General features: G+C 37.6%; 1 protein-coding gene across 1 annotated transcript in view; it reads right to left on the bottom strand.

Moving 5' to 3' along the window:
- Nucleotides 1-15409, bottom strand: part of PLPP1 (phospholipid phosphatase 1) — a 61715-nt gene that overhangs the window by 15281 nt on the left and 31025 nt on the right. Inside the window, exon 3 of the mRNA XM_017744246.1 lies at nt 15124-15404. Within this exon, the coding sequence (XP_017599735.1) occupies nt 15124-15404 (281 nt within the window). The remainder of the gene's footprint in view (nt 1-15123; nt 15405-15409) is intronic.

The following is a 15409-nucleotide window of genomic DNA, read 5'->3' as shown; positions in this document are numbered from 1 at the left end:
CAACTACAAAAGATAACACCTCATTTAATATTTTTAAAAGGTATTCATACTTGGTGGTCTCATTTAAAGTGTCAACACTGTCTTCAATTCCCAAAGGCTTCTATCAGGTCCAGGCTGAAGGGACTTGACAGTTGACACTGACAGTCCAGGATTCCTTTGGCTAGGTCCTCCCCTTCACAGCTGGTTTTGTGAGGAGCCACAGCTATAAAATAAATGCCACCCACCTCTTCCAGAAGAGAAGGCAAAATGGAAAGATACTTCTAATTTAGTCTTAAGCAGGGAGATGAAAGAATTCCTTTTTTCCATTTTGTGCACAGAGCCTTGTAACAGTGCTACTTCACAGGCCACCAGCCAGGTCTCCATGCAATTTAACTACACAAACAGAACACTCCTCCCTCAGCAGTGTGGCATACACAAACGAGGCCAGCTTAATAAAGTTTCATAGCTCACCAGACTGACCTTTACCATATCCAGCAGGTTCCTTGTTTTGCTGCCTCTGCCAGGCAGAGACCCCGAGGCCAGGGAAATTCCTGGTCAAATATATTTCTCCTCTTTGGACTAGGAGTAATCAAGGCAGCTCTGACGTACAGCAAGATGAGGTTAAACACACCGTACTCAAATGCCACAAACAAGGCAATGAAACAGTCTCGTGCACAAGTGAAACTGCAAAACTTCCTGAAATAATTTGCACATATAACATTTAGAAACTGCATCAGAAAAAGCCTACATAGGTTTATTCCAGAGGTTTTAGAGATTTTGGTTTATGGTTGATTTAAAACACTAGCAATAGCTTTTGGTTTCAGAGGTACTAAATAAGCATTCTGAAATAAGAATCAGTTTCACCAACTGATATTTTCCAATTAACTTCTTAAAAAGAAGAACTTCATTGACAATGTACTATCTTCAGATGTTTAAAGTTCAAAACCATTAAGATTACACTGTAGCTAGACATTCCTTTTCCACTCTTGTACTCTAACACTTAACATTTCTGGGCAGAAGTCCACTAGGAAAACAAATCAACAAGCGTCTTGAAGAGCCCTGCCCTTCAAACATGTTATCTCAGAACGCAAAGTATGCTGTTCTATAGAAGATGCAGAATAAGGAATTCCTGGCTCCAATGACAATATTTTATCCAATAGCTCTAGAGCTGTTCCTGTTGGCCATAAGATGACATTTCCCACAATTATTGAAAGCAACCCATTGCCAACTGAAGGAGTTTAGAAGACAAGTAAGTGATAAAAGGAAAAAATACCATTCTTTAAGTTTATTTTGGAATTCCTTTACCCTTTTAAAAGCATTGTTGACTACTGGTCTTTTTTGTTTCAGGGAAGTATTGGCCTAAGATAACTTTAAGAATGCCTTGTTTCAGGTTGAAGATTATGAATTTTGAATGCATGCTTATCAGGCATAAGTAAGTACATGCTTACAGTCATGGTGTACATGACTGAAAATATTGTGCTTAGCACCTGAAGTATTGCTGGAAATACAACTGGGATAAAGTACTGATCCAACCTGCACATTGTGCGATCCCAGTGAAATTTCTTTGGCAATACTGCTGTCTCTAGACCTCTTTTAAAAACAGCCATTAAAAAAAAAAAAATCTTATAATCCTTTCAAAACACTAAGATTGACAATGAAAAAGTTTCCCAACAATTCATCAGCATGTAAATAATGTCTTCCCAAAGCCAGGAGAATGTCATGTCTATCGGACCAGCCAAACACTTGTACAGCCCAGGCTTCTTTGTGATCCTACTGCAAGTCCTGGTGTGCCATGAGCCGCCGGTAAAATGGTACAGACAACTCTCCAAATCCCTAGCTTTCACCAGTGAAAGAAAGGCTACATTGTCCCAATAGGAATTCACACATCAGATTCCAAAACTTCCTTTTCAAAATAGTATTAGAACATTCAGTGAAACTGAAGTATCATGAAATAGAGCTGGTAAGTGCAAAATCTTGATCTGATTGTTTCCAAAATGGCCAATTCTGACATTAAAAAACCAGCTTTTCAAGGTCCATGTCTTTCTGTCCATCAATACCTACCTCACAGACCTCCTCCTATGTCAGGAGCAGGGCTTCATTTTAACAGGAAAAAAGCATAACCTTTAATTACTTCCATTTGGACAATATACTATTCCCAAGTTAGAAGAATGCCTTAAGTAGTAACATAAAACCAGCTTCAGGTCTCAATTGAGGTCTAAAGTATACTCCTAGTTTCCAGTGTACACAGTAGAGCTGGACATCACAAAAAGGTCTTAAAACAAGGTAATTTAAGGGCTGTTTAGCTTTCTTGAAATTAGTTTTGCCATTAATTTCACATGGTTTCCAAAAAAGACAAAAGTAAAGACAACAGTTTTTAAAAAGCTTGCCATAAGATTGACTACAATTTATCACTATGGTTTATTACTGTAAGTCTGCATTTGTAAAAAATACCTGGAAAAATAATCGAAGTACAAACAATCCCTACAAAAAGCATATCAGCTCAACCACTTTGTTATTTTAGCCAAGATTTCTAAGCCCAGATAAGCAAGACTAAGAGAGATTGCCTTGCAGGACTTGACACTGAGAACCTTCTATTACTTTCAATGCACAAGGCCAGCTTAGCCTAGGGAGCAGAGCTGAAAGGTCATGTTTCTTCACATAGTAGAAAAATGGAACACAGCACACAAAAGGATCCTTTTTCTTGGACTGTGACTTACAAGAAAGAGCGTGTTTTAAGAAGTAAGTTCTGCTTGGTAGTATTTTGTAGAGTGAATGATTTCTTAAGTGAATTACTGCACACTGGAATTCAGTAAACAAGCTTGATGTCTTGTCTTCATTTAATGTCTTAGTATGAACACCTGAATGTGCAGAAACTGTAAGACAAGTGCAGGAATCTGACAGGGAAATTAATAGCCTTGGGAAACACAAGACTAGAGAACAGCTAAACACATATGGTACAGTGGAACATTAAATGGTGAGAAATTGAAGTAAATGACAGTGATAAGCCACAAGAAAGGGATCCTGTGGTGCCACAAAAAACCTGGCAGAGGCTGAATGATAAGGAAATCTTCCCAAAGTAACTACAGAATTATGGAATGACCCCTTGGAGAAAAAGAGGCATCTCAGCAAAACATTATGCACACTCCCATATCAAAGCAAATAAATACACCCAACTGGATTAGCCAGAAAGTCCTTTCCATCTTCAAGTTCCCTGGATTCTCCTAGACTGACTCAAAGCTTCCACTGACATTTGTGTTACCCATTCCATGATCTGGAGGGGAATAAATGCCAGAGTGCTGCAGCTCAGCATGCCTGTGTTGAGTAAGCCAACGCCTGTGACAAGCAAGCCACATGAAAAGTCAGTGAAATAGTCCTAGTATTTCAGTGCCATGGCTTACTAAAGTCCTAGTTCTATGCTTAAGCACCACATTCTTTAAAGTCAATTTTCTCTGTATTACTGCTACAACTCGCACGATCAGTGTGGGCTAAGAGGTTTGAGGACTCCGAAATTAAGCACTTTTGTTATTATTGCGAAGAAAAGTTTAAATAAATACACAAGCACTTCACCCACTGAACAATACCAGGAACTACTCAGAACCTCACTTTCAAAAGACAGCATTCCCAATTTCTCCACTTTCTTCCTTCTCTGCTAGTAATCATACTCACACTTCAGTACAAAGCCATACACTTACACATAGGAAAATGCTGCCAGTCTTTCCAAATCAGTAATCCTCATCTGGAAAATTTTATTGACAGGTTTTTCAACACGAGACCTAACATTTAATAGCAAGTATCTTGCGCAATTCTCTAATCATATCTGGGATGAAGGGTGGATCCACTCAGCTCTGCTTTAAGCAGTGGCAGATAGTGAGGAAACTGCCAATGCTGACATTTAGTACACATGATGTAATACCATGACCACGTTTTTGCAGACTTACCACATTTTTCCTTTTACAGCCTATCGCACACAATTAAATTTCCCTGCTTACCCTACTGACATAAACCCAACCTAACAGGTTCTAAGAAGAGATAGGTATCTTTTCTAACCACCTTCCTAGCCACCAGCCTTTGAAACAAATGCTGCAGACAATGCAAGAAACAGGGGTATAATGTAACTTTTTCCCAAGCTCAGGATCAACATCAAGTAGTTTTACTCAGCATTAGGTACTACAAGGGCTGTCTTCACTGCTAGACTGACCAGATTATGAAGTTGGATAAAGCCTCTGCTGGTGTGATTTGATGGGTGTTTGTTACTTTACTCTCTGAGAACTGAAGAAATTAACTGACGATACATTCAAGTGTGCAGATATTCTGTAAATTCTATTTAAACAGAAGTACTACACACTGATGGAACAACCTAGCTGAGCAATGACTACTTAAGCTATCTATTTTCCATCTGACAGCTGAAGTTTATATCAGCAGGTACCAGGGGAATAAACTTGATTGCAAAATAACCAGTAATAAAAAAAAAAAAATTCATACTCCTACTGGTTTTTTCCTTTTTAAATAAGCAGCAGTCAACCTGCACATGGAACTTCCAAATTTTTTTAACTTTTTCCTAGGGAGCAAGAAGTTACCAACTCCTGTCATTCATGCCACACACAAACATGTACATTTTGAGTTTTCAGTATTCCAAAGTCAACCAAATTGCATGCTGCAATTTCCTCATGCACACTGCAAAACCATTACAAAACAAGTTATCTTTCATCAGGTCTGATTTTATCATTCCATTTAACTCAATGCAAAAAAGGAAAGTTTAACTTTCCACTACATTTCTAGTTAGCCTCCTCCAATAGAGAAGAAAATAAAAATTAGGACTTTGTTTACTTCTCTTCTTAGTATCCCATCTCAGGAAAAGAGTAAAACTGAAAAGAGCGGCAAGGCGTACTCAAACCAACATTTCTAAAGACTAGTAGCTTGTTCTCACATGCATCAGATTACGGGTTCCTGTTCCATTTATTATGTCTGCATAACTTACCCACATAATACTTTTTTGATTGGCAGTAATGTTAGTTTACATAATGAAGAGAGAAAATTATAATCTCTATTAAATCAGGGATTTATGTATTATTCCTTCTTTAAGGACCTGCTTTGAGCAAGAAGTGCTTGGCAAGAGTGCAGAACATCCTTCAGTAGATTCTTTAAATCTTTGAAAGGGAAAAGGAAAGGTGGCAGTGGGAGAACCATTCAGGGGATACCTGTTCCTCCAGTACTATTTGATTGGTACAGTTATACACACCTGAAGTTTCATCTTAAGAGACTTCATCCTCCTATTACCTTAGATATAAGCTTTGCAAACCAGTGAAATCCTATGAATGAAAAGATGCATCTACCTGCTTGGTTGGCCACAGCTAGCTTCCAAATAAATTTCAGGATGCACTGAACACAAGGCACATATTTTGATTTCCAATGACCTTAAGCATGATAAGCTACTGAAATAGATTTCAAGCCCACCTTTGTCTGCAACCCACTAAAGGGGAGGAGTTTTAGTATCAGTCATGAAAATGAATGTTACCTATCACTAGACAAAAGGTCCAATTCACAGTAGGGCAAAAGAGATGTAAGATCACAAACAAGATCCAGATTGCAGAACTACATCTCAGTTGATAAGAGCATGCTCACCTTTCAGATTCAATTCTCCCCACCACCAGTTAGTTTCTTTTGCAAAGGCAGCTCCTTTTGCTCCCAGACCAAGTATAGCCCCATTTCAACATGCACTGCCAGGCTTAAATATTTAAATTTAAAGGCATTTATTCACTACCATCTCTTATTTTCCTTCCATGTAAAATAATGTGTAGTTGCCCTGACTAAGCTCCACTTCTCAGATGTGATGAATAATTTCATTAGGACTGTAAGTATATCCTGAATACTAGTAATGGCATATGGGTGAAAGCAGTGCTTAAGGAAAAGGCTGCACCATCTGAATAGTAGTACATGTGTGGCCTTTCATTCCTTTCAAATGCTTTGGTATCCAAGCTGGTTCCATTTTTGGGGTTTTTTTTTTTTTTTGCATGTATATTTTCAGAAGTGAAAACTAGTAAAGTAGCCTCCAATGAAAACTCCTATACATAGAAATTTCAGTAGTGTAGAGCACTTCAGAGGTTGAAAGCTCCATAAAAGAAATAATCAGTGCTATACACAGCATACCAGTATGCCTCTAGTAAACACATATTAAGTCTGACACATCAGAAATTTCTGATTTCATGATGCTGATGGAAACTGCCAGATGAGAAGTAATCCATTTAGTTATGCTTGAATCATTAAATGCCGTTTGTTTTCAACAAAGCTTTAAGAAGTTTCAAAATAGAATATTGGTACATTTTATAAAAGGCATGTAATTTTAATGCAAAATAATACTTCATTATTAGAAATACTCCCAGTAATGACAGGCAGGGAGACTGATAAGGAGAAGGAGAAACAGGTTATTTAATAGAGATAGGTTAAATTAAAGCAAATGTTCGGTCTCTTGACTTAAGTTGAAAAAATACAGAGCAAACCAATTGCTGTTTAATGAAACAAGGGAAAAGAAAAGCATTCATTAAAACAGAAGTAAATAATTTATAAGCCTTGGAAGTTTTGCAAAGGTTTTGTGGGTTTGTAGTTGTTTTTTGTTTTAACATGGTTACAGTTTTGAAGGGGTACACAGAACAGACAACATAAGCGTTTCAAAAGTTTGGTTGAACTTCAAACAAAGTTATATGGGTTAGTCCCATACCAGCTGCGTGGCATGGGCGCCCTGCTACTGGAAACTGCTCAGTGATTTAACTGCACTCACAGCACATGCAGGGCTACAACCTGAGAAAACAGCTATAAACACAGCTGACAAATTCCCGGCAAATGATTGGTAAAGGGCACCACCTTGGCAATTGTTTTGAAATAAATTATCAAGGTCAAAACAGTCAGCCTCAAACTTCCTAAAAACTTCCTTTGAAGATTACATTTTGAGTAATGGCAGACTACGCAAGGCTTGTTTTGAGTGCAGTCAGCATGGGAGCAATACATCAACTGAAGCAGGGAACTATTTTTTCCCTTTAGACATCTGAGTTGTAATATGAATATGTACATTAGTATGACAATTATAATTATGAACCTTGACAGCTGCTTGTTACCACAAATAGAAAACCGGCAGACTGAAATTAGAGAGCTACAAATATCCAAGGTTAAATTTAACTTAAAAGGAAGTGTTTCACACACATACACATCCTTGCTAGCTGTAAAAGTCTGCTTTGGGGGCCAATAAAGCTCAGACTGCACAGAGTGCCTCTGAAGTAGCAGCCTTCTACAATATGGCATAATCTGTACCACTTCAGGTTTAAAGGTTTAATTTCTATGTACATGCTTAGTTAGCTGACAAATAACCCAGGAAGACCAATTTCCTGGATGTATTCCTGGATCTACTTTGTCAGGAGGTCTTCAGTGTTGCTCCAAACCCAGAACTCTAAACTTTTAGGTCCCACCCCAATATCTGCACTCAGCAAAAGAAGCTAAAAAAATTAATATCTAACAAAAATATTTAGACCTTAGTGATTGCATTATTGTGACAAAGCTGCACTGCTCAGCTAAAATATAGTAAATACTGCATTTAAGAAAAATTTTTAGTAAACTCAGGAAGCCTAAGCAGGTAGATTAAGGAGCCTTTTCACACATACCCAGGACAATTATAAATGGGAAAAAAATACTACACTGTACAAGAATTTGTACTGAGGAGAGTTAGTTTACCCAATGTTAAAGCAACAAGCTTTACAAGAAACTGTACTGCAAACTGCAACCAAATTTAGCATCATTAGAAGGCCATTATCAACTTACATGAATATGCTGGCATTCAGTTCATCCTCTGAATACTCATACCACTGCTCTGTTCCTCCTTTATATTCACTTATCCCATTAAGGGAAAAGATGGATTTTTGGGAACAATAAATAAAGATTTTGTTCCAGCTTCATTCTAAAGTTCTGAAATATTAAACAATGTTCTCAGAATTGGTTAACAACATGATTCAAACTTCAGCTACAAAAGGTCTTAAGCAAATTCCTCATAATATATACTAGAGGAGACAGCTAATGCAACCACTTTAAGTACATCCACTGCCAGTACTCATTTGCGGATCACCCACATTACTTCTATTTGTTCAGAAACAGAGGTTAAGCAAAACATGGTATATATGCACACAAGTACTGCATGCACACACTCTTAACTGCTCACATAGAAACTTGCTACCATACCTAAAACTATTTGCATGAAGGGCTAGTCTTTCAAAGGACTGTTTAGACATATATTTTCACATCCTTCACCAGAAAAGATCTGGACCCTTACTTCCCATTCCCAGCTTTGCAGTGTATTGACTGAGGAACAACATGTTACGCTTACGGCCTCCCATCTGCAACTGTTCCATGTCTAAGAGCAGGATACTTAAGCACTTTACACTCCTGGAATAAAAAGGCTGCTTGGTTTACATGACAAGTATAGATCATTGCTAAATGTGTATAACTGCCCTGCTTTCTTAAAGAGCATGAAATAATTAGGGGGTGAGATGTTTCCTATATGCATCTTTTTCCTCTAATGAATACTGCCCCCTCCACTTTCAGAAACAGAAACCTGAACTGTCTCTTCATACAACACTGAAACTGCATTGTTATGGAACTAGTACCAATATTTCAGTTTCAAAAATGTGAAATAAGGTTTGGAATTGCATTCCTGAAGACTAAGTTTTATTGTTTTTTTTAAAAATCCCAAAAGCTGGACCCAACAATTACCCAGGTTTGAAATTCAAACCAGATTTTTCAATTGCAGTCCAAAAGCACAGTAAAATTCCATCACAAAGGGACATCTGGCAATTATAAAAACCCAGATCTTATATATGAATGTAACAGAAAGTCCTCATATTTGCATCTCAAAAGAAAAACCAAAACAAGACAGCAATACCTCAACAGTACGTGTTTTAAGAGACAGGAATGCCTCCAAATCTGTACCTTAAATGAGAGCTCAATAAATAAACTTCAGAGTAGAAGTTAGTGAATTGAAGGTTTCAATAAATTAAACCATATGTTGACCCTTCTCCTTTAACTCATCATAAGGTGCAGCTGGAGAAGCATAAGAACAAAATGCGAATGTGTTAAAGAAGGTCAGCAAGTAGAAAGATCTTTTCAGCCTCCCAGGTCTTCATGCTTAGTTGTACAATTCAGGGTCGAGAGTCACCATCCAGCCACCGAAGATCTTACCATGATTATGTAAAAGCCAGACAAGCCCATGAGTCCATGAGACATGCATCCAGTGGTGCTGAAGGAGGCAGATGATGCCATAATGAGGCTGTCTAGATACCTTTTAACAGCCATGTGAAGGAGCCAGGGTGTCCCTCAGATGGTTAAAAAAATGGATCAGTATTCACAGGGCTTTGTTGAAACAGCTACCTCCACATTAATGAAATATTTAACCCATTCTTGTCAGTCACTGTAACAAGATCTCCACAGTCTTAAAGATGATGGGGACATTAATAATAATGGGGGCAAGGTGACTCAAAAGCTACACTCAAAAGGGTAGAAAATGATATTTTATGAGAAGCAAGAGAAGGCAGCATATTTATTTTCTGAAATTATTTAATCCTTTTTCCAGTGACATTTTTTAAAGTTATTTTAAAAATAGTTTTCACCATCACTGGTATAAAAATATGTATTTCACGCTAATACAAAACTATGAAGAATAGCTTTATAACCCAATTACCAGGTATCTGAATTTATTATTAAACTTGTATCCACTAAGTAAGTTAGGATTTGTCCCAGTTAAACTGTTTGAGACCTACATACCCACTATGGCACAACAGAACATCAGGTACACTGAACATGCAAGAAGAAGAACATGTTAAATAAAAGCCTTTTGCTTTCAAGGGTTGTAAGTTCAGCACAGCATTAGCAAATTTCTGTTTCTCATTCCTTACTGAATACAGACACTGTAAACTTATTTTTCCTACATTATTACTTCAGGAAATTATTTTAAATCCAGAAAATGAAAAGAAGTATGCTTTAAAGCTTTGAAGTTCTAGGAAGGCATCATTTGCATGAGTGAAAAATGTTATTATACCCTAGTAGATTACTGTCCCTGTGAAATTATTCAGCAGACACTGAGTAAGAGTATAGCATACTTCATGCTACAACACTTATTTTTAACATTTTGTGGATAAAATATAAGTTTAAATAGTATCATATTCAATACACCTGACCTTTACACAAGGCTTTAATGTGCAGCTTGTGCTGCCAAGTTTATAAAATTATATATATACATACACATCCCAAAGGGCCAGCACAATCCTAAACTAAGTTCTAAAAATACTGTAAGCTTTATGTAGCACCTGCTACATTGTTTGTGTTTCAGTCACACATAACACTTATGTTGCGTGTGATTGAAAGAATATTTGAATTAGTCTTACTTAAACCCGAAGTTTGGTTTTGGTATTCTTCGTTGGTTTTGTAGAATTTTTGTTCAACTTTGACTGGCTTTTTTGCTGGGAAGGCTTAGGGAGTTGTGTTTGATTTTGTTTTAGTTTTTATTTGCTTGTAGAAAGAACTTTATGAAACTGGAGAGAAACACCTACCATTATTACTAAGTTCTCACCCTCCTCAAAAAAAAAAAATTGACAGAACTTTTATTTAAATCACATTTACTTTTTTTTGAGATCAGATTTTACAACCAATAGGAAATACTCCTTTGCTTAAGATGACAACTAACACTGACCTTTACCAGGTTCAGGCTGGTCTTGTCAAGTGTGTCCTCCGGATTCCAGATCCTACTTCCTAGAGATTACAAATGCTTGTCTACACAAAGGCAACCAATGTTGAATTCACAATTCCTGTTTGCCAAAATGAGTTGGGAGCCACCAGTTAGTACTGCCACACCATGGTTTGGTACATCCCAATGATAAAGCCGGAAGGCACACTGTCACCACTGAAATCTTGAAGCACAATATATTTCAGCTTATCTGAACAAATACCTTATAAAGTTGTCTTTTTTCCCCTCTGCCAGATGCTAAAAAATAAGTCTATTCCAGGGCAGTCAAGTGTTCATATACTAAAGGAAAAGAGCAGCACTTGATGTTCTCCTTTGTTACTCTACTGGACACTCAAGCCTCACTGTTTAAATACTCATTTCAGACCACCAGCAACTACAGCAAAGTACACTCACCAGAGGAACACTGAAATACTAATTCAGAGCTGCTGCTGCTGAACATCTGTGGTTTCCGTTCAGTCTTTTGGATGCAGGAAAGCTAACAGGATGTATGAACAATCTGCCATGAACTGGTTAGAGCAGACAGGTTTGGGAAATATGCCTTAGCTACCAATAACAAATGGAGAAGCCATCATCTGTCCTATCTGCTTACTTCTCCTTGAGGAATTTGGGTATTTTGCCAACCCACTCAAAGCCAAGCAAAGGTACGCAGTGGAAAGCCAGAAGAAAAGGAAGATGTGCAGAAATGGAAGCTGCAAAAGCCAAAGAGATCAGAGGTTAGTAAACACTGCTCACTCACACCCCCACTTTATCAGGGTTATAGCCTGGCACACCTACCTATTTTACTGAGTCCTGCTTTGCTTATTTGAAAGGGAAAACAGCCAACTGACTAGTCATTATCTTTATAGGTGCTCAGAAAAGTACCTTAAAGGCAATTCAGCAACAGTAAAGTACATACTAGTACACTAAAAGTGACATGCTAATTGCAAGCACCAGTGACAAGAGAACACCATGACTTTGATCTCTCTTCATTCATAGGCACTAAACTTGTGCTTCTATATCAAATTTACTTTTCTGAAACTAAAACAAGGCAGGTCAGGCACCTTTATTGAGTTACTACTCTTAATATTTATTCAGAGGGAAGGAATACTGCACAGCTCTACACAAAACTAGCTGACATCAAACCTAGCAACAACTCCATAAAAGCTTGTGATGGCACTTCTGTACAAGTCATTCACCTCAGCGAAATGCCATTGAGTAGCTCACTCCAAGATTCTGTGTCTAACTTAAAATAAATGCCAAACACTGCCTGAAGAAAGGATTGCCTTACAAAGAGGTACAGAAAAAAAGTAGTTTATAATGTTAATATTTAACTAGCAATTTTTTATATAACCAGCGAATTGCATGCATATTTTAGAGATCTTCAAGTGCGACAAACTTGGATGTATATGTGCCAACTCTTACATGCATCTTTCAACAAATATGAAAGATTTACTAAGCACACAACTGTGCTTGTGATCCTCTGCTTTGCTGAGCCACCAGTAATGGAAGTGTAAACGTACTATAAAAGTTGTCAAAGAGAACCTAAGGCATTTAAAACTGAGGAGGACTGCTTTCAGCACGATATACAGCAAACAAAATGCTTCAGTCAGCAAGACCTGTCTTATTAACCTCAGGTTAGGAAGTGAAACCTTACTGAAACTAACCATAACTCATGGGCACTTTACTCATTTAGACAATCAATCCTAAATCCATTGGTCTATATTCCTGATAAAGCATGCATGTACTGTAATACTGTTCTTGCTACTGTACAGTAAAATCTAATTACTATCTTTCTCTCATGCCCCCATGTTATAACAGTGTAGACATATGCAAAGAATTGGAAACATCAGATTTACATAAAACAGTACTGGAACATAATATGCAATATATTTGCCTCCAACCATAAAACTTACGGGCTTCTAGAAACACAGGTTGTTTTCTTGAGGTTAGTCTTCTAGAAGTTCCTGCAAATGGTGTTTTGAACCCATTTTGAACCAAACTTACATATTCCAGTACTATAAAGAACTTACACAGCTTACTCCTTAATCTTCATGTGGGAAAAAATAAACTACTTCAAATGTTTCCCCTTCCAGTTTTACTGTTAAGGAGGAAATAGAAACACTGATTGATTACCTAATTGCTCTACCACTTCCAAAGTATCCTTTAGAAACTTCCACCTTACATCCATCTCTTCCACATACACACTCTTACTCTATTTCAAAACAAGAAGTCTGATGTACTCAGGGATGCTCCATACCAAAACTATTTTATGCTTTTGATTAGTAAAAAATTGTAAGAAGAAATGAGAAGGGAGGAGATAACTAATCAGAAAATACAATATGAATAATGGAAGCACACAATGGATTTTTACACTGTTCTCATTATTTTCAACGAAATAATAAAAAAAAAATTTGTCTTTCTGACTGTACATTCAAGCATGAATCTTTAAAAATATTCAAATGCAACCTCAAGTTTTACTAGTATACAGGAATAATAGGTTCAGTTCAGAACATATGATTTTACATGCAACACTATGATTGTTCTGTTTTCATTCTCTTTGCATTTCTACCTGCCTATTTAATCTATGCAAATTAGAGTAGATGGTAGTAGGTTTGCCACTAATAATTTTGTCAACTGATATAGAAATTCATCTCTGGATTACATCTTGAGAGACTACTGACCTCTTCCAGCTTCCCGGAAAAAACTCCCTGCAATCCACCACTCTCCTCTTACTGGGCTATTAACTGAAAGGTTAATGCCTTCAGGCATATGGCTTCTGTGTGGGCACATGACCCAAGATCATTGAAAGTTTCCGTAGGAAACCCTGAAAGATTTACTGGATTACTGCATCCAGGTCATACACCTCTACAGGACAATGTCCCACTTTAATCTATCCTACACTTCTTTGACCACTCACTAGCTTTTGGTTTACACCTTCCTGTGCATGCAAAACCTTAATTGAGAGCATAAGCCCCACAAGCGAGCTCACACTCAAGTGAATACTTCAAGGCAACCTCTTACCAAACAGGAGAGCCCTCTCACATCACTCTCTAGGGGAAACAGTAGCAACAGAAAAGGGGAACACCACAGTTGCTGGAAATACAAACCTAACAGCTGATCAGTTAAGAGATGACAAACAAATCTTGCTTCCAATATAGAAGTCTGAGATGTCAAAGCACAGGGAAGAATACAAGGTAAGTGATCACTACGTCATTGCTCCCCCATACTATTCTCGTACAAGAAAAATTTTTTTGTTTAAGCATATGCTAACTCTTGTTTTTCAGCATCCCCGAAACCCAGAAAGATTATTTCAGGACCATTTCAGTCATCACGACCAATTCAAATTTTCTCCATGCCCCTCTTTACACTTAAGAAGCATTTTTAGACTCATGAAGAAGTTAAACTAAAGAGTTGGAGCTGGCTGGTTCTGGCTCTGTGGGACACAGCAGCTTCTCAAAGAAGCCACTCCTGTACCCCCTGCCACCAATCTCTTGTCACACATACCCAGCGTACTATTCTACTGCCTATCCATGCACTTGCCCCTCTACCATCAACAGCCATTCACATTTCAACAGCGTTTTCCTATGGCTACTGAAAAATACCATACATGCTACTGGAAAATTATAGGGAACACGTGCCAGAAGAGTCAAGGAACACAGAGGACAGTGAGCAAAACTACACACACCTACTTAAAAACTACACTAAGAGAGAAGTTCTAACTAAGAGGGTATATGGAATGTCTGGAAAAAGAATGGCAAGGAGTCTCTATAAAGGTAAGGTTGCAGAAAGCTCCAGCAACTCAAATTATTCTGAACATACTTCTAATATTTCCAATAGCACTCAAAACAGTGTTTATGGCACAACGACTGAAGTTTGAAGTGTCAGATGCTTTATTCTTGTTTCCACAGTATATTGCTGCAATTGAACTGGCAGATAAGTATTTAAGATTAAAAACTTCTTAATAGTGAGAAAAACTAATAGAGTAATTTTCTTAATAGTCCTGCATATATTTATATAGATGTGCAGTTTTTATCACTTTCATTCCAAGGTGAAAACACTTCCTTTGCTATTCTACATCCAATCTATACAGTAGATTTCAAATTGTTCGCTTCATTGGGATGCAGACATTTTAGAAACACGAATAAAAGCCAATTGAAACTGAAAAAAAAAAGACAATCACACATTTTCTAAAGAAGCAGAAACAAACACACACTTAGGCATTCACAAATTGGGAAAAAACCCCCACTGTCTAGACAGGGTTTAGTGTTTAAAATTACAATAAATTTATTCTAGGAGAAGCACAAAACCTGCAGCACCATTACCAAACTCACTGTCCCAAGTTAACAAACATGTTACACAACCAAGTGTACAAGGTCAGTCATACTCACCTTCCCTCACTGATTTTTGCTTTGTCTCCATGACAAGTGAAGTTCTCAATGTAGCCCAGGCTGCAGTTGATCCGTGTCCAGTCAGGCTGGCACACAGCAATGAAGTGAGGACGCAGTCTACCTATGGAGTACTTGGCAATGTCTGTCAACGACTGGCTAGCAGCTGCCCCAAAAATGAAGGTCCCAATGGCTTTGTAAATAGTGGCTATGTAGTTATTTCTGACAAATGAATTTGAGTGCAAATTATTATAAAAGACTGAGAGAGTCTCTCCTAGGATTATCTGAA

This window comes from Corvus brachyrhynchos, unplaced genomic scaffold (assembly GCF_000691975.1).
Source record: "Corvus brachyrhynchos isolate BGI_N302 unplaced genomic scaffold, ASM69197v1 scaffold310, whole genome shotgun sequence".
Taxonomy (NCBI): Eukaryota; Metazoa; Chordata; class Aves; order Passeriformes; family Corvidae; genus Corvus; species Corvus brachyrhynchos.
Note: the sequence above shows the minus strand (reverse complement) of the source record. Positions and strands in the feature narration are given on the sequence as shown.